The sequence below is a fragment of a genome, unplaced genomic scaffold (genome assembly GCF_019419815.1).
Source record: "Pyrus x bretschneideri cultivar Hongxiangsu unplaced genomic scaffold, Pyrus_bretschneideri_v1 Contig24, whole genome shotgun sequence".
Taxonomy (NCBI): Eukaryota; Viridiplantae; Streptophyta; class Magnoliopsida; order Rosales; family Rosaceae; genus Pyrus; species Pyrus x bretschneideri.
In genome coordinates, this window is record NW_025999546.1 from 4,529,198 (window position 1) to 4,554,265 (window position 25,068).

Sequence of the window (25,068 nt, forward strand, 5' to 3'; positions counted from 1 at the left end):
CTCGGTACAGTTAAATTACGAAACCGCCTTTAGTCCACATGTCGGTCATTGTGAAAGAGCTGAATTGGGTCTGCTTCAAGTACAAACTCTCAGACTTTTGCTTCCATCTCTATTTCTCTCTCATAAATCTCGCTCTCAACCATTTCACCTCTCCTCTCTGTCAACAATAGCAAGGCCACCTCTCTCTCTCTCTCTCTCGTAACCTGTAAGATACACATCTCGCTTTTGAGCATGCATGTATGTCAAGTGGGAGCTGCGTTATCCTTTCAAGATCGAAGCATAATTCATCATTGTTAACGATTCAACGTATAGGGTTTAATGCATGCATTTACATTCTTCTTTTTTCTTTTGTTTTTTTTTTTTTTTTTTTTGGGTGCATCATGCAATTATTTTCATTATAGCCAATAATACAATATTGTAGGTACCATCTTCAAATTTTCTCACTACATATAAGAGGTCTACTTACGATTCGAAGCGGTTTTCATCTCTGAGAAATGTGGCCGATAAATATGATACAAGATTTTCGCTATAGTACAGTATTGGCAGCGTGTCATTCTCTCGCCGCACCCTTGATTCAATACCAAAGAAAGAGGTCTATACCTGGACAACTTTGATATCTCAAGTGGGATGCTGATTCATACGTATGTCATAAAAGCATGGACTAGACTTTGATCTGTTGGTAGCTTGGGGCATGCACGAAGAATTTTTGATCAACTGGAGGTAAGAGGTTTGGTCTCATGGAAGTCGATAATTGCCGCATATGAGCAGAATAATGATCCAACCACTGCACTTGAGTTATTTAACGCGATGCAGTAACAAGGAAATGTTGATACCTTTAAATGTTGTCCCCTTGTTCCACTTAACAGGAGAGCCTTCACTTCGTCTCAGTTCAAAAGCCATAACACGCGTTTCCAATTTTTGGTTGGTTGATCCAAATGTCGGGTAAATTTCAAAAGCTCCACCGGTCTAACTGCACTTTAGCTTCAGCCATGTCTTTCTGTGCCTTCTTTCTCCTATAGAATATAGGACAGTCCCGACTGGAAGAATACAAACTAAGAGTTACATACAAAGCAAGGATGCATCTGTGCATTTGGAGTTTTGCAATGTACATATTCCAACTCCAAATGGATGAATATGTTCCCAAAATATCCCCAGGACAGGAGAATAATATATCCTAACATATAAAAATCACTCAAAACTCATCAACTACAATACCTTGTGCAGAGCACATCTTGATGCAGAGAGCCTTGGCACTCTTGGCACTGCGTCCATAATCGCCCAAAAAGCATCTCTAGCTCAGACACTGCAGCAACATCCCAAAAAGTTGAGTACTTTGGTCCAAATATAAATGAATGCATAAAAAAAAATTAGCACAATGTACAGGTATGATATCGATTCATACCATGAGCCACTGTTTTGCAATAGAGTTCAGCTTCTCTTCCCTTACAGTGTGAGCAAAGAGTACGGTCCGCCTTGCTAAGAATAACAAAATATAAACAAGCTTTTCAAATTCACCCCTCTAAAACCTCAAAGATGCTAGAAAGAGTTTTTGATTGCTTAGAGTTAGATAAAAGCTTTATAAAAGCCATAAAACTAGGTTAAAACCTTGTCCATTGTCCCTCCCATGCATGCTCAAAACTTCTCAAGTTGGTGGTCCTCTATAAATTTTAAGAATATTTTGGAACTTAAGTCATAGCTTTCCTGGTCTTTCAACTCGTACGAACAATCTGCTTAAGCCATGCATGTTTAACTTGGTGAAACTTAGTGACCAAAGATAATTTCTACCATAATTTCTGTCCAAACTAAGTTTTTCATCGAAATTGTGATTAAAATTCAAACTGTATTATGATAAACAACATTTTTAAGGAAGTTCAGTGCTGTTTACATACTGAGCAGGCCTGACAATAAAAGTACTCATATAAAAGACGACAAAATCAGTACATGGTAGTACCTAAGTAGAGCTTTGCAGCCAACGCATGTGAGTTGTTTCTTTGCAAATCTCATTATTCCACTGTTTGCTGGGGTGGAGATTGAAATAGATCTTGTGTGACTTCCATGGAGAAGTTCCTTGCTAGCATTCTTCAAGATGGGCTCAAAAATTCTTAAAAGTGGCTGTATGATGAAAATTTATCGAAGCATGTATGACAATAAAATAGATTATATAATAGAGTATTTAAAGTGCAGTACTTTAGACTGACTTTTAGCTTGCCAAAATGAAAATAATAGTAGCAAAAACTTTACCTTGCTAATTTGATTTTCAAGATAGTATTGAGGATCTATGGGAATGTTATTCTCAAGCACATAGATGGGATCCTCTGACTTCTCGTAAGCCTGATTGTCATCTATCCATTAATATTCATACCCCATCCTAAAGCATTTGCAGTGAAAATATACGAAAAATTCTACACGAGGATTACCTTGGCACCTTTTGCAGCTTTAATAATGACATAAGGTACCCGATCCCCAACATTTGGAGCAGTGGCAGCATCTCGCTGTGAATGCCAAATTGAAGAAGAATAGGTAAGAGATGAGGTACCTTATTTACTAGTCCACTCCAAAGACATGAGCAATTTACTAGGACACTCAGATAGGGAATATATTGAAAAACTAACTATAACTAGTCTAAACAAAGTTGAACAGAAATGAATCAAGTCTTTATCTTAAAGAATGTTCACATTCCTGAGTGATAAGCAATCCATTCATGTGTTCTAGCCTGCTAAAGACTAAAGTGACTAGGAGTCCTAGAGTTCTTCCTAAGGTTCACTTTTTTGACATCAATCATAGCTCATGCAGAGCAAACGCTAATTATTATGTAGAAAGAAGACCCTGTTCGTCCGTCTCCTTACCGGAATTTTGTGAAAAAAAGGAGGTGTAATCTTGTGCACATGCTTTGGGGCTGTGTAGGTGGCTGGTTGAGATTGCAGGGGTTAACTGGGTTACCCCTCAAACATAATTTGTAATAACTATATGTCTTCTAGTAGAGGGCAAGAATTTTGTGCAGTTTTACAGTACTACCGGTTTATTGGGTAATTCAGGTTGCGACAAATAGAAAAATTTATTGGAATTATAGTGGGGATGAAGATAACACTTAGGAAAGAGACAAGTTTGAAACATCTTTGTGTGTTTCTCTTTCTAGCCTTCAGGCAACTCTCATTTTCTTAACCAAGAAAAAAGAAAGGTATCTTCATTTACTGTAAATTTATTCAGATTGGTGGAGCTACGGTGATTTTCAGAGTTGTATGACAATGTCTTACAATATCAAAGATGTAGCATGGATTTGTTTTCTATGAGTATCATCTCGTTGGTGGACACCTTGTTCCCCTAGTCTAGTATGTGTTATAGAATTTCATTAAAAAATAATAATAAACAGACAACTTCGTGTTCAATCTACGATTAGACCTGTAAAGAATCACAAGATGATTCAATCTAGGTTTACATTTTTATACAAGGGTTAGACTTTTGCCTCCCCCTTTAGATTATAACACCGCTAACAAGCTCCATACGTGACAAATAAGGGTAATAAGCTCGACATTTCCTCTACGAGAGACACAAAACAAATATCTAAAGGGAAACAAGAATTTGGTAACTAGGGATGATTGTTTAATAAACGAGTATTCTTGCAACTGCCTATGCATATATGTCGAAGAAAATAGCAAGGGAATTGTTATTGGCACTCCAAAAATCTCATTCTACACTCCAAACTTTCTATATTTGGAAAGAAAAATACACTTGTGAGGAGTGTAGATAGAGATTTTTGGAGTGCCAATAACACTTCCCAATAGCAAAAAGAAAATAAAATCATGGACGCATGTGCCCCTCCTCATCATCTCTTCTAATTGGTTGGGATTCTTGGTTAATTATGAGTTCTTTCAGCTTATGGAATCCTGAAGCAGAAAAGTCAGGAAACGTGTGGCCAGGTGGAGAAAGGGGTGTCTCTCTAGAGGAGGTAGACTCATTCATATACGTAGTCAACTTATCAAGCAGGTAGGCTAAAACTTATTTCTTCGATTCATTGAGGAATTTTATTTAAGCCATGGGTGTCTTGGGATATTTCTCGTGGCATACCCGTCATATAAGTTTTCATTTTGTTCTTGGTTTCGGAAAAGAGGAAACTCTCTCTCATATCTTTCTTTGATAGAGCATAGTTCAATAACTACCTTCAAAACGCATTTGAGACTTGAAACATCATTAAAACTCTTGAATTTCAATCGGATTTCAAGCTGGAGCAAGCAAATAGATATTGGTACAATATCTGGTTGTAGCCACATACCCACAACTCCATAAAAACCAATAACAGAGGATTACAAAAGTGGATAAGAAATCCACCAACTAAAACTGCTAAAAACAAAATTTGATTTAAAACTAGTATGCCAATTCATAAATTTCAACCAATTCCACATGTGAATGATCCTCTTTTCAGAGTAACAGAGATCATAGTAACTGACTCATTTGAATTTGCCACCAGACAAGGTAAGTTAAAATGTACTACCTTGGGCAAAAAAATGGGAGGCTTCCACCCCAAAATACTGAAACAATTAAATTTTATGCCAACTGCATGCAATCAATGAAAGCAACAAACATTGTTCTTAAGGTTTTTTTTCCTAGAAGCATTTCTTTTACAAGAAGGAAACAAGAAATTTAAAGCAAATTACGTCAATGCTGCATACCTTGCGCATACGTTCAGCAAGTTCAACATGAGCTGCCTTTACTCCATAATCATCCCCGGTTTTTGTAAGACCCTACAAAATTGTTTTGAATGTACCAGGTTAACTTTCATTATAAATTTACTCTAAAAGAGAATAAAATTCACCGGACTGGCACAAGCATGACACAAGTAAATGGTCAGGCCTGAACTGAAGTTTCTTAGCTCATCAGGCACCACAATGCTAGTACAAAATAAGCAAAGAAGGAAACAAAATATAGGCGTAAACTTGGAGCGGTACACTCAATATTGTTTTTCTTTGAAAACAAATATACTCAACAAGAAAAATCATTTTTTCAAACACAGTTGAATATTCAATCATAACAAAAGTAGAATCCAATATAAACTCCAAACACCAAACCAAAAGTCTAACATCCAGTACCACACCCGGTCTTGGCTATTTGTCATGGCATAAATACGATATGATTATAAAATTGATGTCAGCATAGGCAAGGCACAGAGCGCATGAATTGCCCCTCTGTAAATGGGTTGGGCCAGCATGCCGCGGCCCATTTGACACCTCCAGAGTTGGGCAAGAAGCTAAGGCACAAAGCAATGACAGCTAGGGCACTATTTTAACAAGTAAATATTCCAACCTTAGTGATAACCAAAAGCGACAAATCCATGCGATTCATGAGAAGATCTGAGATGGTATTCTTGACATACTGGATTGCCCCAGGAATATCTCTGTCAATCAATATTTTGTGCAGGCATTCATTTACCAGGTTTTTGACCAATAAGCAATTGTCTCTTCGTACAGTTTCGATTCCTGTCATCAATGGATACAAAATAAGTGACACACACACAAAACATTAGAAGATGATAAAGGGGTTGAGAGATTCTGACTAACCTTTAGTGTCCATTTTGTCAAACTTGCCAGGATTTGTCCACAATAAACCAGCATATCTCTTCTTGCTTATCAGAAGATATGGATAATAAACCTTCTCAAATTCGAGTTTGATAGGCTTCATGATAAAAAAAAAATAAAAAATAATAATAAAAAACCCAGATAGCGAATTAAAATCAAAGAATGGTAAAAGATCAGCTCAACAAATTACAGAACAAAATAAGCATCAAAGGACAAATTACTAATCATGTCACGTTCATGGTAACAGTCTTATAGCTAAATAACCATTATAAAAATTACCCTACACAAAAGATAACGAAAGAACCAAACAAAATCTGTAGGGCATTACAGCTTTAGTGAAAGGGGCATTAACCTCACCCCTCCCATTTTGCCCTCCTTTTCACCACAAACAAATACAATTGACAAGAAGTAGTCTACTTAATAAGGTTTCAGCTTTGTTATCCCCATTATTTGCAGTAACACTTGTGTGAAAAAAAATTAGTTTATGGCACATCAATACCCTCTTTCTCTATAATCTCACATATATATCATTCAAATCATTTCACCAAAAGATTAGTATGTGAAGTCTATAATCTAGATAAACACCATATTAATCAACTTTGATTTTCTCTAGTCACCTTCCTTCATTCCGGCTTGAAAGTATTTATTAAATGTTGCAAAGAACTTTCTGTGCATGCATGTGTATTAGAGGTTCATCAGGAATCTCTAGTTTAGCACTATTATACTAAAGAGCAAACAAAGACACATGACTTTAAGAAACCAACTAAACAGGAAATCAAGTGGCATCAACTCCTACTTTTATGAAAGTTCCACTTATGTATTCAGCAGCTTCTCTCCCCAAGTTCATTGCTGCTTCAACAGTGGGAACCCCGAATTGCACCATTACTGAGTCTGTGTCCCCGTATATAACCTAAAGTAATATTTTAGTGTCAAATTATTAAAGTAGGATAAAGGCAGTATAAAAAGGAAGAATCATTGACATCATACATGAGAAGAAACAGCAATTCGATAAATTTATTAATGCATAAATAGTAAACATGTAGCACTAGAAATGTGAAGCGTATATAATCATCTGAACAAAATGAGATTTATTTTCTCAAATGCCCATAGAGTATTCACTCTTTTTTTTCTTGACATCATATGTTCATACTTCATACTGTAAAATTAATTTGTAATTTTTGTGCCGTTACTTGAAACGTGATGAAGATTATAAGATGATAAGGGAGCATAGAACTTCAATAAAGACCGACGTTAAACACCAAAAAGACCGAAAATAGAAACAGTGACCAAGCCAAGGTTAGTTAACCAACTCAAAAATAATATATCCTCCTGCTACTTTCCCACAAAATACAATTTCAAAGCCAAAAACCCCAGAAAGATGAGCATTTGACATTTTTTTTATTTTTAAATTAAAATTTTATTCGTTTATGAGATCATTTGACTTGATTTCATAACAAAAGATTTATCAGAACTAATTTGAAGTTTAAATAAAAGGAACGGAAGTCCAGCAACATTTTCCACCGGAAACACAGATCATGACATGCCAAGACAAATACATAAAAATACATAATAACGAAAAAAAAAAAAAAAAGGTGCTTAAAAACGTTCATCAGTCTTTAGTCTAAAGCCTCGAAATACTATAAATTCAGTGACTACCCTATCTAGAAAAGGTCACACATACAAGACCCCTTTAGCTCAACCCAACCAAACCCACTTGAAAAATCCAATAGCACACAATAAAAGAACAAAAGAGACCTTCCATCCAATCTGGAAAGGCAACTAAACCACCCCCAATAGGGCTTGCAGACCCAAAATAGAAGCAACGAAGGAAAGAGCCTCCATATGGATTGTCATGAATGGGCCTACACTATGAGAGTCCTAGCTCATATGATATCAAAAAGAAAAAAAGAGTTAATGTTAACGTATAGCTTTAATTGATTGGCTAAATAAGAGTCCTACCACATAGTTTATATTATACACTATGAGAAGAAACCCGTGCAGGAGAAGCAGTAAAGAAGACCAAGGAAGAACAATACTATAGTAAATTAACGTAGGCTCGAACAATTACAAACCAATTACCGAGAAAATCTGAGCAGGCATACCTCAGCATTGTGTTCATAGCCCTTAAGGGTGGTAAATTTGTCTTTTACAAGGTTCTTTGTGTGCTCAATCATCTGTCGACCTTTACAGAACAACCACATAACATTAATATCAGGCACATCTCAACAAGTTCAATGCATTATAACAATTCTGTTTGAAACGTACCATAGCTGGTGACACTTGATGATATCTCTAAACATGGTAATTGGCCTACAGTAGCTCCAGTAAACCCATATACAGAATTGGCACTTACCTGGATTAAGGGACAAATGAATGTATACTTATATGTAAATACATGCATACTATTAGTTGCAAACTATTCAATAAAGATAATGTGAATGTAATAGTTCAGAAAATACCTTTAAGGCCAATTGTCGCCCATCAAGCACTGCCTTCTCAAGTGGATCTTTTGCTTCCTAGAACAATAAAATGATATTAGCCCAAAAAAAATTAATGGTAGTTCATAAAATTGCATGCACAAAAGAAGTGATTTGTAAGCTTGTAACCAAATAATATGTCATCCCACATTTTTTTTCTTTCCAAAACAGTTGGCAAAAGCCATTGAATACATAGTAAAAGTAATGTACCTTCAAATCCGCTTTTGCTCTCTTCCGAGCAGCTAATAATTCTTCAAGAATTTCAGGAAGTATTCCCTGGAAAGCATATTAAAATCTTATTAATGTAAATGATTTACTTGATGAGATGAAGTAATTATATGTCATACAGATAATTAAATAAAAAAAAATTCAAAACTAGGAATCTTTGTCGAATAAAAAAAACAGAAAATGCAACATAGAGGAACATAAAATAAAGATGACCTTCTGCAAATTGGATTTAACAAATGTTTCTCCAGATGGAGTTTTGTTGACACATTCTGGAGGGATATTGTGTTTGTGGACATCTTCAGGTGTCACCTTCACATAGAAAAAGGGATTACCATTTTGGCCAAAGTTTCTCACTATGAGCTTCTTTGATGTTAGATTAAGAAATCAAAATACAGAAAGGGCAGATTATAGAAAAACTGTCAGGAGACTTACCAAAGTGCAATAGCATAGATTATAGGCCATCATGATTGATGGATATAAAGATGCAAAATCCAAAGTGGCAATTGGCTTTTCATAGAATCCTGCCTCTGCTTCCAAAACCTGGATTTCTAAACGATGAATATCAAAGCCCATATGAATCTGATGTCTCATGCCATTCAAAGCCAGTTTAAGGAACAAACCAAAAGCATCAAATACACAAAGAGAGAAAAATCCGAAATAATAAGTTCCAGGTTATAATGCGCAAGTTATGTACTGTGTTACAGCACATAACATTCTTCTGAATATCTTCCGCTTTATAACCAATCAAGAAATTGGCTCTAGGTTCAAACAGTGGGAGGGAACTGTAGATTGACAAAGGATTAATATGTTGTATTGTTATCAATTACTGTTAAATATAAAACAATTTTAACAACAATGCTTGTTGTAGTACGAGTATAAATGTTATAATGATGTAACTAATGTTCACCCTAGGCATCTATGCTCAACTCAAAACTAAAATTGGAAAATTAACTGAAACTCGCTTTCTAAGTATTTAGATAATAAATATATATACAAAAAAATTTCTCAGTGCAGGACGTCCAGAGTTTTTTAAAGTCCAGACGAGGAGCAGGTCAACGTGGAAAAGGGGGATTGATGCAGGAGCCTAGTTCAAAAGTTTAACAAGTGAATATCTTTCTAGTTTCTTATATAACAACAGAAATTTACACATACATGTCCAGGTTCACTGTCTTTGAGTTTCTCTGTATGTCAAAAAGTACAACTTTCGAATTTCAAAGCATATTGTTGTGGATCTTTCCAGATTCATTTACCCATTAGCCTATAAAAGGTGCTACTTTGTAAGCCCTTAAAATCAGAGTTTTGTGATTTTTAGCCCAACCCTTCTCACCTGTCCTACATCAGGGACGGGCAACCTGCCAGGAATTAATTTTATTATTTTAGCTCCATCAACTAGCTGCGAGTTTTCAAGATATTTTTGTTAGTTTTGATCTATTTTTTCAACAGTGTTACTTAATTAGGGTACAGAACGTCTTAATGGATGCTAGATTTAGGATCCAACTCTAAAGTTTTGGGCAGCCACCATACATGCATGCAAACAAAACTATACTTTATAGGCTGAAACACCAGCCCAGCAGTTATATTTATACAACCAGGCAGAATGTTTATAAACAATTTGACGACAAGAAAACTCAGTATAAGACCAGATCATAAACGTCAAAAACCTTCCCCACCCCTGACCCACTTTGTCAAGAGAAATGCAGTTAATTAACAACAACCGTGATAATGACATATTAAGCATTCGTGAACTTACAGTGGCACCTTCATACGTTCCTTGCTCAGATCCAGCCTTTTTGACATATGGAATAAGCAGGTTCTTTTGCTTTGCCTTCCTAAGAAGCTGCGAAAGTACCTGAAAAAAAAAATGGTTTCATTGATGCATTGAACCTCTTCACAGCTGAACTATTGTGCTCTTCGCAGGTATTCATTCTCAAAACTAACCTTGATGCTCTGTCCTCTGGAAAGAAGAAATGACATTGGAACACCTGTCACTCTAGCCATCTCTACATAATTGTAAATATACATCAGTTTGTCTAAAAGCCTTTGTGGGAGGTAGGCATCCTGCAATGAAACATCAAAGTTGATTACTTGTGCCACATAACTTGCACATGATTGTCTTTTATTTGAAGTTTAACTGTTAATATTCTTGTCAATATTAGGCATATATGGAACGGAATACAGAAAAAGTATGATACAGTGTGCAACAAATCTATGAGAACTATGATCAGGATACCGAGAATAGGCAATAAATGGTTTATATGTTTCATATTCACTAATTCCATTTCCATTATTCCTTTCTGTGTGCCCTCTCCGTATGAGATGCAAAAGCCAGAAAACCCCCATTCTACGTCATGATGAAGAAAAAAAATATCTGCTACCTTTCTCAAAACTTTTGCTTGTCTTCTTTTTTATACTGTCCAACTAAATGACAATTACATTCAATCGTAATTGATAAACTAACTATAATGATTATCTAAACTAATTGTGTCGGAATAGAGCCTAACAAGCATCTTATTGTTCAGAAAGCATGGGCCCTAAGAAAGCTTTATGTGCAAGCTTAGTATCTATCCAATTGAGGCTGCCTCAAAAAATACAGAACTGGACTATAAGTCCACAAAAACTCAAGAACAAACAGTGAAACAATAATAAAAGACCCCTAAAAAGAAAACTAAGATATAACTGACAGCAGCTTTCCAATCAAGCCAAATATATGAAAATGACAAATCATTAAATCTGACAACACCGAAGCCAATGAAGACCAGAAACGAAGTTTCTCCCATAACACCTCTGCTGTTACCTACAAAATCTCCAAAAACCATCCTATTCTTTCCGTCCAGATTACCCATAACACAGCCAAAATTATACATGCCCATAAAGTCTTATAGTTTTCTTCCCCTTCCCTGATAGTTTATGCTTCTCTGACAAACAGGCAACAGAGGCTGCGTCTCATGCCATGACTCTGGGATTTTTAATGACACTCTTCTGCATCATATTGTGATAACAGCTCTACCTTTATGTTTTCTTAGGATACAGTCAACATGAGAGAAAAAATCAAATCGAGCTTCTTTAGGCAAGCTGATATGTTTCAAAATCCTTTCAACTGTCCTTCCCGTGCTTCTTTAGGCAAGCTCAACTTGGACGTATTTGCTCCAGCTTGAAACAGAGTGTTAGACATTAGTGTCCATTAACACCTTTACCGATGCCATAAATATTCTCATAAAATATAAGGGCTTGGCCTCTGATTTGACATGCAATTACATCACTATTTTTCTATTACCACAAACTAAACTCTGTACCAAAGAAGGTAAAATACCAAACAATCTCAGGTATTACTTTCATTACAAGGTTCATCACAATAACAAACAACAGGTACAGATGTAACTTTTCTGCAACCTTCTTATACTGTATAAAAGGACTACTCGTGAAGATTATATAAGGAAGATAAGTTGGAAGAATCAAAATAATCAAATACGTACTTTCAGACAATATACAGCAAGTCGCCTCCTAGTTTCCGCATTCCCATTCTGTAGATCAGATATAATTGAATGGTGGACATCCTCTTTCTGCACATGATTCAAAAAAGTTGCAATATATTAACGATGAAGACTCATTCCTTCCCCCGTTCAATTAAAGATCAAACGAAGAGACTATTGGATGATTTTTTTTATGGCAGCTATATGAGCTAAAGATAAAACAAGAAAATTAATTGACAGTTACAAACTCAGAACTAAGAAGTCTATTCCATTCATTCCTGGAAACCAACAAGAATGGGCCAAAGACAGAAGATATTTTAACAAATAAATAAATAAATTTAGCAAGGTTTAACGCTTGGATGTCCTCATAGAATATAAAAGAGCAAAAGTGGGCCAGGAAGTCAGGAAACAAGAGAAACAAAGGAAGCATTACTGACGAGAATAACTTTACCCAGCAAAGAAAGTTGGTGGATTTCATGTTTGACGAGATATCTCTCAGTAATGTTCCTAGAAGAATTTTCCAGAGATTTAGTACCTAATGTAATTACATTTGCCCGCATATAGAATAGGAGGTAACTATCATATGTAATAGCAAGTGATGCACAAGAACATGTCATATAATTTTCTATCAATGATTTTCTCAAATCAAATATTTTACAGATCCCAATGTATATTAAAATAGGAATTATTATTGGCACTCCAAAAGTCTCACTTTGCACTACCTATAAGTGTATTTTTCTCTCTAAATTCTAAAAATAGAAAGTTTCACTTGCACAATTAGATGGTCAGAGTGCCAACAATAGTTTCCATTACAATAATCAAGGAAAACAATTTATTGGGGACATAAAAGGGCCTTTTAGTGTCCGACCAAAAAAAGGGTATTTGAGTGTAATCGAACCATGTTTTAGGAATTCCAGAGAAAAACATAGGTCTTTGAGTGCAATCGAACCATGTTTTGGAAATTCCGAAGAAAAACAAGTATCAAGAAAGAAAAAAAGCAGCAAGTACCTCTTTTCTCGATGTTGCTAAATAAAAATGTCTATAATTATATTACCAGGCAACCACACCAAAAAATTACTTCTGGGCTAAATTTGATTTTTAATAAAAGCAGTGGAAAAGGGCAATTGAATATATGCACAAGAAATATATCAAAACCTCACCTGCTCAGAGAGAAAGTGCGCTGAGACAGAATTCAATGAATAAGAACTTAATTTGTAATCTCGTTGCATAGCCTACAAGTAAGGAAGACAACAGAAATCTACATGAACATTTATTGAATCTCTAGCTGAGGAACAAATCTCACGGACCAGTAACAGGGTAAATTGAGCAAGAAGACAGATAATACCTGGAGTAAATCAAATTGAACCCTCCCTTCAACTGTTACTTCTTTACTTTCCCTGGTTCCGTACTGCCTGTATTACCAATATTATACCTTTTTATAACAAACTAGAATTTTACTTAAAAGCATAAAGAAGTACAAAGCAAGATGAACCAAGAAGTCCAAGAAACAGAAAAAAGGACAATAGAGAAAACCAATAGACCAACCAAAGGACAGAAGAAACACCCACCCTTAGACCAGAACAAATAGACCAATACAAAACAATTAAACTCAAAGGAACATCATTAAACTGTTAAACAAAGAAGCCCAGAGAGACGCGAAGAATTTAATCCTACTGCATGTAATAGCAAGAGGTATATCAAAAAAGATTGACAAAAAAAATATAACAGATTAATTGAAAAACACACAAACTTTTTGTGAAACTTTGAGAAATTCTAAGCCGTTACATTGTATAACATATCATAGGATGAAGACAATGTTCCACCGCCACCAGCACAAATATAATGTTGAAACTTGAATTGCAATGTGCAAAAACTTCTTTTGTTTGTTGTGATTAGAAACAAGAATTTATCAATAAAGAGCAGTGACACAATACCGATGACAAGATGTCGTCAAATGGAAAAAAACAAAACCAAAACCAAAACCATCAGCAACCTACCCAAATCAACTAAAATTGCATTCAAGACAAAACAACATGAATTAAGAAATGACAGCATTCAAGTTCGAAAATAACAGAAAAACAAGCTCTCCCTGAACTCCAAGGACATCAATGCCCAAAGAGAAGCCCAACATCAAACCCTCTCTTACAAAGAACCAGTCATCTCATCTCTTGCATTCATAAATATCCGTCTATTACTTTCTACCCACTGAAGTTGTGGCACGCTTGCATTCTTTTGCAAGAGATGAGTTTGAGAAACTAAGTTAGAAACACTTATTGCTTATGTCTTAGTGTTTGAGAACACTTACTACTTCTATCATTTTTCTTATGCTTTTTCTTATGAAGTTGTGGCCATCTTGTCCACTCCTGGTGCAATTTAATTGTTTACTGCAATAAAATTTGTTTCTTTTCAACAAAAAGAATAAATCAAAACGGCAGAACGCATTATATAGCAGTGAAAATAAATATAGCAAAGAAGCAGAAGTGTGTTAATTAACTAAGCTAATATTCACAGCCTAAGTCACTCTGTGGATGGATTGTTAATTCAACCCGCATACAAGTTGTTAAAATTAACTCAATTATACAATAGAGAAACAACGCAAAAACATCATAAAATAAGGTCCACATTGGCACAACAACAATAGAAAAAGGATACAATATAAAGTCTAGTAACAGTTTATAACTTATTACCTTGAAGAAAAAGTAGTGTCTTTGACCCGAACCCTGCTGTTTTTTATGCGGCCAAGTATCGGAAATTCAGCAATTCCCAAGGTCTCAGCTCTCTGAAAACCAGAAAACAAGGGCAACAAATTATTGCAACATTTTTTTTTCTTGTCAGTGAATAGAGATCTGTCAAAGCACCATGGAGGCGCAACCCTTTATGCTAAAAATACGATGTTGCACAGAGAAGTTAGCATTCTACCCCAAAGGAGTGGATAAGTTAATCCGGGAAACACCTCTTCGTTTAGGAGTGAAATTTTGAGGACACATAACCAAATCATGACACAAATATGAAATTGGCATGAGATATTGTGTTATGTTTGGATTTTTGGCCCAAAATTAAATTTTATCATGTTTGTGTCAACAGACATTATAAAAATAAATAAATAAATAAAGATAGGGTACATGAATTTGACAAAAAAGTGAAACAAGTCCGAATTGATATCCCATTTCCACAAAATGGGCATAAATTGATACATAGTTAACAGAACTTGACACGAATTGGTACAACAAACTAGAGAATGTATACCATGTTAAATCAAATGGAAAACAAAAATGAAATGTTCCAGTTACCTGAATGAGATATGGCAAATCAAATTTGCAGATGTTATATCCAATTATGACATCTGGATCCACCTCGCGGATTAAATCCTGCAAGCAGAGTTTTATTATTCAACATTAGCAAGGCATAAAGAATGATGGCAATTAGATTTACTTTCTATGAGATTGACACACCTTTTTGTGCATAACATGTGAATGGCAGTAGCCTAGTAATTAGGTTAGCATCTAAATCTTCATGCAGAGAAAATAGAAAACGCCTAAAAAATCCATTGACATCTCCGTTGGAGACGCTCTTAGTTCTTTGCTTCTACTCTAATTAGTATTCCTTTTAGGTAGAGATGCATCTAGTAATCTACATTTTTAAAGACGGCTCTTACCCTCTGGTATAATTTCTTTTTATTAATAATGTCCCTACTGAAGAAAATGAATTACATATTGTCTTGATAGATGATTGGAGATATTTGGCACAACATATTCAAAAAAATTTCATAAATCTGTCATTATGAATGGCCACAGATGAAAAAATCAAAAGCACTAAAGAACAAATTAGACAAAAAAATTTGGACACAGATACAATTGAGTTAGAGACATGAAGGTAATGATGACATAAAATCTACAGAAAAAATGAAAAGGATCACATGGTATGCAAGTAGGATGATATCAGATGACTGGATATAGGGACTTTGTAATGAGTACAAACATAAAACGGATTGTGTTTTTAGCTTATCAAACTTAAAGGGTGTAAAATGTAGTTAGCCCAAAAGAAAAATACATTTTAGTCAATTAACAATAGTGTTGCATCAAAATTACAAGGTTTCTTTCCCCTTTCTATTTTAAGTAAAGAAGAATATTTGGGTTCAATAATATTACCCTCCAAGCCAGCAAGACTTCCCTTTCTGTATCGAAAGGCATCACATCAACACCAACTATTGGAGCGCACGACTTAAGAGTCATGACGTTCCGTATAAATGGTTGGTTCTCTCCCTGCATAGTAACTAGGTTGGCCACCTATAAAATGAAGAAAAAAAGCAATTCGTTTCAGAAACAGTTCTTTAAAAATAAAATATTTACCATGCAACATGAAAATCACTTGACATTTTATTTCAGATACTCAGAATGAAAAGAACTGAACCTGGATAACAGGATCATGGGTAGGCTCAGGAAAATGACCTTTACGGCCAGCACACTCAATATCAAAGCTCAATATGCGAAATGGAGCCATCTTCGAAAATTCCCCTTCTGGAGTATGGCTGATCAAGTCTAAATATCTAAGAAAATGGTTTGTCAAGGAAAGATAAACCAAGTACGAAATAGCTCATAATGTAAATGGCATTCATTAAATTGTTCACCAAACCCCAGATAGTTCCTTGAATGTGTAAGGATACAGGCAATGGAACTCTAACTGGCAGTAAGACAAAGGCTTAGTTGTCTTATATTTACCAGCAGGGACCTCAATCCAATTTCCACCAACTATGTTGCAATCAATCATGAAACGAAGAGCAAAAAGAACATTGCTGTCATATGTCATGAATTTCTTCATACCAAGGCCATCAATTTGTATGCCCTTTTCAAGAATGCCTGGCAGTTTGGGAAAGCATAGAAGAGGAATAAACCATTATTAGGCATAAGGCACATGATGGAAAGTTGGAAACATTGCAGTACACATTGACATGCAAGGTGCAAGACACAATATGAGCACTCCTCCAAATATAGTCCTTACAAAGAGTAATTTGGATCAGTACAATGATACACAAAGAAAGACATGAAAGAAGTTGGAGAACAATTATCGTCAAAGAAATATATGTGGTAATCACCCATAAAATGCATTTCCCTGCATGTAGGTGTTTCAATCTAGAAAGTAATTCAGATCCTACATGTTATCAAATGTTAGTGAAACTGAATTTACCCCGGCAGCTGGCCACCATTGTTGGCAAAGCAACAACAATTTTGAGAAAGGGTTCAGAATCCTGTTGCTGGTAATACATGATACTCCTCTTCTGCACCATTTCAATACGGCGAATGAATTTTGGTACCTTGCTGTTCCTGTTGACCTCCCCCATCCTCCCCTATTGAATTACCAAACACAAAAGACATAACCAATTAAAGTAATGCAATAACAAAAACAAAGACATCTGAGCTGCTCAAGAAATAAAGTCAAAACAATACCTCAAGAATTTGATGAAACCTGGATATATCGTCAGGGCCCATTCCGGGGAAACCGTTGATATAGAAATATGGCTCAAATCCATGAACATGGCAGCAAACACTATGTCCTAGGATGATGCAACAACTTATCAGAGTCAGAAAATGCATTAACTTAGTTTAGTTTAGTAGCACATTTGATTCCCATGAAGCAACATAGAATACTTGGTAAAAAGTTGCATTTCTGAGAACAAATAACCAACATGCTTGACCGAAACAACAATGCTGATCCTATAGTAATACAAAATTACAGTTTTATTCAGGTTTCTCAGTCACCAACCAAACATTTTCACATTTTCACAGCAGAATAATAACCCTAAAAGAAATTAGGAGCACAAGCTAACCTTCCTTTGTAACCCCAAAAATTCGGATAATGGCAGCAGACCCGGACCAATTAGGTAGCAATTCTCTATGGCTCTCTCCAATTACATAATCAATCTCCAATTGCTGAAAAGCTACAACACACAACAAGGAAAGAAAGAGATTTTAACAAGTTCTAAAAATAAAAATAGAGAATGGAGCAAAATTGGAAAAGGCTGACAGACCGACGCTTCGGGAGGCGGAAGTGTAGGCATGGGAGAGAGGCGGGCGGGCCCACTTGGTGAGGCGGGAAGCGATGGACTGGCGCTGCTCGATGTCGCGGAGAACAAGGTCGTCTTCAGTCTCGAAAAGGGTTTCGTCGAGGAAGACGTCCTCGTCTACGAATTCTTCTTCTTCTTCTGGGGACGTGGCCTGCTGCTTGGCTGGGTTCGCCGCCGGTTGTGGCGGCGCTGGCCGTTTTCTGCTTATGCCTTTGTTCATCGCCTTTGCTTTGGATTTCCTAATGTACTAATGACGCTAAAATCCCTGCAAAATAACCAGAAAGCACATACTTTTTCATGATTCGACAAAAAGTAGGCATGTAGCTAAAACGAATTCTGAAAAAACCAGATGAGAAAATTGAATTCTGAAAAAACCCAGTCGAAAAACTGACCTGAAATTGCAATTCTGATCAGAAAGTTCGATTTTTGCCTAAGAAAACCAAATGGTCTCTCTCACCCACATCTGATTGGGAATTGGAGCAATCCCAGCTGATTGGAGAGAAACGGATGCGGGATCGAACTGGGCGAGAACGACGGCGTTTGGGATGCCGCTACGCCTTAGTCTCGACCTTCTGCGTCTGAGTACCGGTTTCCTTTTTTTCGTCGCCGGCGCAGTCTTCTTTGGCGCGTCGTTTGGGTTCGCCGACGAAGATAGGCCCCAGAGAATGATGGACTTCTAGTCATTGGAGGCCCAAGGCGTTAGAACTGTTAGGCCCAAAGTTTTGCAGTAAATTCCAGAATCAAACACAAAAGAAAATTTTTATTTTAATACATCGATATTTTTACACTATGGGCAAAGGAGTTCGGTTAAGTCACACAATAGGCAACCTAATTTGGTATCGAATTCATCATCCACTCGTAGTGGCTTTCGGTTAAGCCACACAATGGGCAACCTAATTTGATATCGAATTAGTCATCCACGAGATTCGAACATAAAATCTTATACTTACAAGTAGAAAAGAATAACATTATATCATAGTACTCATTGGCAAAACAAAAGAAATTAAAAAAAAATAAAACGTCACAGTATTTCATGGATTATAAAACACTAGCCTCTCTGCACGCACTAACGTGCGTGCGAGAGACATTTTTGCATCACGGACGCTACGCGCCCCTAAATGTGTATTGTGTTAGTTTTGTTCCATTGTGGTTGTCAATGTATATGCTTTAGAAACTATGATACCAAGTACGGAGGTGAGGGATGAAATCTAGATGATGACTGCACCTAATTGGAAGCAATAAATTTGAAGTTGTTAATGTGGATACTCTCTCACACACAGCAATGCCTATTACGATGTTCTCAAGCACGTGCGAAAGACTATTTTTTAAATCACGACACGCAACTTACACATTTTAGATGTAGTTATATGCGAGGATTGGTTCAAAGTATAGAAACATAAAATAAAGGTGATTATCATCTCTAATAATACAGGCGGAATTTAAAGTATTTTGTCTAGAATATTTAAAAAAAAAAAAAAGTAATAAATAACAGAGAAGATCCTTATAACTTAGTTGCAACTAAAAGTTAAATAAAAAGTATAAAAACAATCCAAGAAATTTAATTGACCTTGATACACTTGACAGCAAAACATATCATGAACTCATATCGTTCCGTCCTATTGAAAATTTAATGCGTTTGGTTAAAATCAAATATTAGCATTATTTGTAATTGAATTGCATTAAAAGTTGAAAAAGGGAATTAAACATTAAAAGAAAGAATGTAACCTCATGTTGAATTCGAGGGAAGCAAAATATCTTTGTACACAACATTTCTTGTGAAGACTCCTTCATTACCGTGTAACTCTCCTTTCTTTACCAAAACTTTTGTTGTAGATGCTGAAACTCCTCTTGATAAAGCCACATACAATTGTCCATGACTGAATACGTGATCTAGTAGATAAATACCCACATTTGGTATTGTTTGCCCTTGTGATTTATTTATAGTTAGTGCAAAACTCAATTTCACTGGAAACTGTTTTCTCATCATTTCGAATGGGAGTCCTGCACTTTCTGTGGTCTTTAAAGAGATTCTTGGTAAAAACACTCTAGTTCTAGCAAATTGTCCAGATAAGATTTCGACATCAATTAGATTATTGTAAGCTCCATGGCAAGCCAGTCTTGTACCATTGCACAACCCCATCTTTGGAACGATATTTCTCAAAAGCATTATCGGGGCACCTTTTTTCAAAGTTAATTGATAAGGGGGCATTCCACCAAGTGAGATTGAATTCAAGAATTCTTGTTGATACAAATTTCTCACATCGTCCTCAACTGAATTGAAAGAGTATAAGATATGTTCAATCCCCGGAAATTTATCGATGATCATTTTATTGATTTTGTCAGCATCCTCATTTTTTGGTGTTATAATTGCTCTTTCCACCAAGTATCTTGCATCACATACATGACATTCCAAATCGGGAGAAAACTTCATTAACCAATTGGACAATGGATTCTTCACCATTCCATGGAATGACCATAGATGATGGTAATTGCATCATATTGTCTATCATAGTTTCTTGTTCCCCATTACCAACATGAAGTAAGAACTCTGAAAAGTCTTGATCATTGATGGATCTAATGTTATGCCTAAGACGAATGATTTTCACGTGTTCCCAAAATGAAGCATTAATCATACTTGCTTGCATCAATTCAGATCTTGTACCTTTTGAAACAACTGGAAGAACTTGTCGAAAATCTCCTCCAAAGATTATGACCTTTCCTCCATATGGTAGGTCAACGACCATTATATCTTTGAACGTTCGATCGAGAGCCTCAAATGCAAATCTGTGTGCCATTGGTGTTTCATCCCAAACAACAGCTGATGTTTTTCTTATCAATTCTGCCAAATCTGACTGGATACTAATAGAACACGTGGAAAATGCATCTGGACTGAGGGGAATTTTAAATCTAGAGTGTGTTGTCCTTCCACCTGGCAATATGGTTGCTGCAATTCCAGATGTTGTTGTTGCCAATATAATATGACCCTTACTCCTTAAGGTTGCTAACAAAACACGATATAAGTATGTCTTTCCTGTCCCTCCAGGACCATCCACAAAAAATATGGCATTGTCTCGTTGTTCAATAGCAGACACAATCGAGTTATACGCTGCCGTTTGGTCTTCATTTAGATTTTGTACCGCATAGAGGTCTACTTTAGAGATGTCAAGTGAAACTTCGTCTTGTATTATCCTTGGAAGTGTGTTGTCTCTAACATAATCTTGTGTTATTTGTGGTAAATCGTAATCAGATACAGACTTACTATGTTGCACTAATAGTCCGTTCAAGTCTTGCAAAAGCTTGTTCAAGATAGAAGTATTATTTGTGGTACTTGAAACAGAATAATCTTCCACCATAAATGAATGAAATTTATCCCATAATCTTCTTACTTCATGTGGCTCACAATAAACTAAGATGGTAACAAACAACCTTCGCAAAGTTAACGGCATGCGAATGTTAATGGCTTCACAGAGACATTGTCTGATGCTATCATCATCTTCTAGCAAACCTCGTTGTTCCACTGCCTTCTTAAATGTTGGTTGTACAATGTCATTGACTGTTCTTAAATTCTCAAATGATGTTGGTCCTCTAACATGACTAAGAAGGATGCGTAAGTAGAAATTTTCACCCTCATTCGGCGAGACTGCATATATCCAGCCAATAACTTTATGGTTATTCATCCTCTCACTCCAGAGTTTATCTCTTTGACTCCATTTGAACCGTTCAGGGAATTCCCGGTATAAGTATTGTCGTGCTTCCGGGCAAGTGGTATTCTTGGTAAAAAACTCTATCAGCATAGTCATCGAGTTAGTGTCATCTGCCAAAATATCTGCTACTCTTTGGTGAGGGTAAAGAATAGTTTGTCCTTCAAGAAGATGAATTTGTAATCGTTCCACCGATGGATAAAGTCGATTAGTTACAAATTTGAATATTCTCCATAAAGCTTCAGGTGCACAAACCCATCTTGCATCAATAAACTGCTTTATTTCATCTTGAATAGGTTCATGATGGACTTCAAAAGCTACTCGGTCGGGACCTTTGTAAACATATTTGTACAGATACTTAACACTCTTAATGCTGCAACAAATCTCAACATTAATATGACAATCATATCTGAGGAGTAGCCATGAGTTATATGGAATGACCCACCGATTATCCACCATTATACGTGCATTATGATATAATGGGATTGGATCATGATTGTCTCTTCTACGATAGACTGGATAAGAATCATTTCCTTGAACTGTAGTTGGTGCAAATGGCTTAGGATAATTTCGTTTACAGCTACCACGTTTCATACAGGGTGACCGTGAATTGTGTATTCCACATGGACCATGTATCATATGCCTTAAGACGGCACCATACAATTCAGGCTCTTCATTTGGATTTGGTATTTCAGCCTGTACCACCTGATCATAATCATCTGGACTATTAAGCTTATCATTTTCTTCTAACATGAGAAGCATGTGAACATGGGGGAGACCGCGCTTTTGAAACTCAATGACATATACATATGCAAGAACTTTGCCTAAAACACCTTTTTTTATAACATCATTCTTCAACTCTTCAAATTTTGCATGAAAAATCCTTGTAAGCAAATCTGGCCGATCTTGTGGTGCTTGGCCAGATAGTAGCTCATCACTTATTTCTTCCCAAGTTGGATTACATGTCATTGTTAGGAAAATATCTAGTCTTCCATATTTTTGAACCAAAGTCATTACATCTTGATACCTTTGATACATGTATCGGGGACTACCAACAAAAGATGAGGGTAATATAATCCTACGACGACCGACGTCTCCTATATTTGTTTTGTTATAAGTCGTTAATAAGTCTAAATATGTTTATTTTGTTTCAACCCTTTAATAAGTTTCATTTAATGTGACGAACATGAACTTGAAGAATATATGTTTTATAATAAACTGATTAGCTTCATACCTGCATTATTTTGTCCTGCAATTAATGAGTCTTGCAGTCCTCGATAAAATTCAAATCGAATTGTGTGTTGATTATTACGCATCCATCTAAGCTTTTGTGATTCGATCTTGACGTAGTTGTCAACTACATATTGTTGCAATAGGCGGCCACCACAAAGTAGAAGCGATTCGTCGTGTTGACGGATCTAAAATGATAAAATTTATTGTTCAACACAATATAAGTTTTAAAAATTAATATTGTATTCATAGAGATGAAGGTCTTAGGTTACCTGAAGAAGATACGAATAATAGTCACAACATGTCACTTTTCTGCTGTTGTTATTTCGAGTATTCACATCTCATCCATATGTTCCATAAGGTAACAAAAATGGATATTGTAAAGGGTCGTAGTAGCTGACACAGTCTTTGATACTCTTAAGTTGACCATCTGTAGTTTGCACAACAATATCTCGACCTCTAATGTTTTCTGATCCTTCACCACCTACTATGATTGCAGCAACCTGAAATGCAGACGGTAAACAATATTGTCGTTGATTCACGGGCTGCTCTTTGATAATCAATCTATAACTTTGCAAATCTTGACGTTGCGCAAGGTGGTGAAATGTTTGCATAAATGGATTATATTGATTCAAGATTTGTTGGATTTTTTCAACCACATCTCTATTTAGTGCTTCACTTTCTCTCATTCGATTGTCTATTTCATGAGCTGTGTCATATATATACATTTGTAGGAATCTCAGTCTACTATCTCTAGTAGGCAAAAGACTTCCAATCTTATGATATATGGAACCTTGAGCACGAAATGTGTAAATACCACGTCTTCCTGTTGCTAGGTTTTCGTCAACATGAACTCCCATTGAAATGAAGGCAAAAATGTGGTTGTAAGCTCATATATTCTGCCTAAAATGTCTTCCCTCGGCAGATTGGTTGCAAAAAAGCTCAGTCATTTCAGGAGGGGACGGTGCCAATGGTAGAGCAAGCTTTCCACGTAAGCAACACAGTTCAGATGTTTCATGAGAGAACAAACGGGCATGACAATCTGGACATGTGGTTGGATTTGGCATGTGAAATCTTGGGATTTCCATGTTTTCATTAAAGTTTCTAGCACAATTATGAATTGGCCTTCTTCCCATAGTATGATGTCAAGGTGGTACGTCCTCGTTAGGCTGGATCTCATTTTCATTAATGAGATTAAAAGCATCTTCTTAAAAAGGAAACATTAAAGGTGTTTCATGATTTAGAAAGCATAGTTGAAATTGTAGGTATTAATATTCAAAAACTGATACCTTCATTGGTGATGGGCGGATAACAATGACTCATTGGAGTATTCGAACTGAACGATTGCGCTGTTGTATTTTCTGTTATAATCAAATGAAATGGAAGTAAGGTAATAAGTAGTGTTTACAGTAATGATGATATTGATGTTTATCTTTTTCAAAGTTGTACTATGTTAGTTTGTGCGATTACCATTATCAGTGAAACTTTGTCTTAGTCCATCCCGAGGCAAGCGTGTCCTATTCGATCGGGCAATTTGCCTTATATGAGTTAAGCACATTGTTCTTGGAACTTGATTGCTGCTACCTTCTCCAAACGGCACTATGTTTAGTCGTTCAACATGATTGCTACTGCCTTCATCGGATTGCACTACGTTAGGGTTTTGAACTTTATCGGTATCACCACCAAATAACATTATGTTTGAGCGTTGAATTTGTTGAACACGATAATTGGATCATCGCCGTGCTAAATATTTGTGTCTTTGGCTCAAACTCATTGAATTCCGCCTCATTTGATCTTACCATTGCTCTCGTTGGCTTTGTGTCTCATCAGTAACATATGCATTTTGTTGCTCTAAACCAAGAAACGTAATGGTGCACGAAAAATATTAGTAAGCATAGAATATTATTTAAGTACCTACATACGTATTTTTTTTCCTTTTGTTTTTGTAATTGAATCATTGGTATACATTACATTTTTTTTTTATTTTCATTTGATTGAGACTGCCTAGGTCACATAATAAGGTGGCAGAGGAAGAAGAAAAGAAAGAAAAACTGCATGTTTTGTATTTTGAGCTATGTTCTCTTTAAAGTCTGTAGCTTTTAGTGATCAGAAAAGCAAAAACTGTAGATTGTTTTGGATGCCAGACCTTGGATGAATAGTATTGCTTATTTTAATTGATCACAGAAAAGAAAAACACATTTTTTTGGATGAGAGTGGTTTTCTTCTTGCCGTTTTCAGATGAAGATGAATGCAACGCCAATATCTCTTAATCTAGGGTTTACTAAAATTTAGTGAATTTCATGCACTAAATCATTGATTTATGATTTTATT

The 25,068-nt window shown here is 36.0% G+C and overlaps 2 protein-coding genes across 5 annotated transcripts; both read right to left on the minus strand.

The window, feature by feature from the left end:
* Positions 1 to 448: 448 nt before the first annotated feature.
* LOC103957642 (DNA polymerase delta catalytic subunit) lies at positions 449 to 18,439 on the minus strand. 4 transcript variants are annotated; one of them, XM_048586322.1, is made up of 31 exons: positions 18,199 to 18,437; positions 17,771 to 18,071; positions 17,570 to 17,680; positions 17,190 to 17,296; positions 16,930 to 17,089; positions 16,409 to 16,601; positions 16,156 to 16,291; positions 15,894 to 16,031; positions 15,036 to 15,113; positions 14,433 to 14,524; positions 13,091 to 13,157; positions 12,906 to 12,977; positions 11,749 to 11,835; positions 10,214 to 10,333; positions 10,026 to 10,124; positions 8,708 to 8,815; positions 8,489 to 8,584; positions 8,258 to 8,323; positions 8,030 to 8,086; positions 7,836 to 7,923; positions 7,673 to 7,752; positions 6,367 to 6,480; positions 5,553 to 5,667; positions 5,299 to 5,471; positions 4,668 to 4,739; positions 2,418 to 2,492; positions 2,242 to 2,331; positions 1,952 to 2,079; positions 1,403 to 1,476; positions 1,216 to 1,303; positions 449 to 1,037 (listed from the first exon to the last, which is right to left on the minus strand). In XM_048586322.1, exons 2-31 carry the CDS (start codon positions 18,024 to 18,026, stop codon positions 950 to 952), a joined length of 3,228 nt encoding a protein of 1,075 aa, XP_048442279.1. In that variant the 5' UTR covers positions 18,027 to 18,071; positions 18,199 to 18,437; the 3' UTR covers positions 449 to 949. The 4 variants fall into 4 exon arrangements, 2 of the variants coding, with proteins under 2 accessions (XP_048442279.1, XP_048442277.1); XM_048586320.1 differs by having other exon boundaries at positions 1,952 to 2,112; positions 18,199 to 18,436; XR_007259116.1 differs by lacking the exon at positions 449 to 1,037 and adding an exon at positions 1,606 to 1,727 and having other exon boundaries at positions 1,236 to 1,303; positions 18,199 to 18,439.
* A 1,760-nt stretch (positions 18,440 to 20,199) lies between these two features.
* On the minus strand, positions 20,200 to 22,476 carry LOC103957680. Its single transcript, XM_009369871.2, has one exon. It carries the CDS (start codon positions 22,474 to 22,476, stop codon positions 20,200 to 20,202), a length of 2,277 nt encoding a protein of 758 aa, XP_009368146.2.
* Between the last annotated feature and the right edge of the window lie 2,592 nt (positions 22,477 to 25,068).

What these genes read in the sequence shown, in the direction of transcription:
- LOC103957642 (XM_048586320.1), bottom strand. Translation starts at nt 18,026, where the DNA reads ATGAACAAAGGCATAAGCAGAAAACGGCCAGCGCCGCCACAACCGGCG. An exon ending in ATTTGCCATATCTCATTCAG is followed by an intron (nt 14,525 to 15,035) that starts GTAACTGGAACA and finishes TCTGGTTTTCAG; the next exon opens with AGAGCTGAGACCTTGGGAAT. An exon ending in CGCACTTTCTCTCTGAGCAG is followed by an intron (nt 11,836 to 12,905) that starts GTGAGGTTTTGA and finishes AATCATGTGCAG; the next exon opens with AAAGAGGATGTCCACCATTC.
- LOC103957680 (XM_009369871.2), bottom strand. Translation starts at nt 22,476, where the DNA reads ATGACATGTAATCCAACTTGGGAAGAAATAAGTGATGAGCTACTATCT.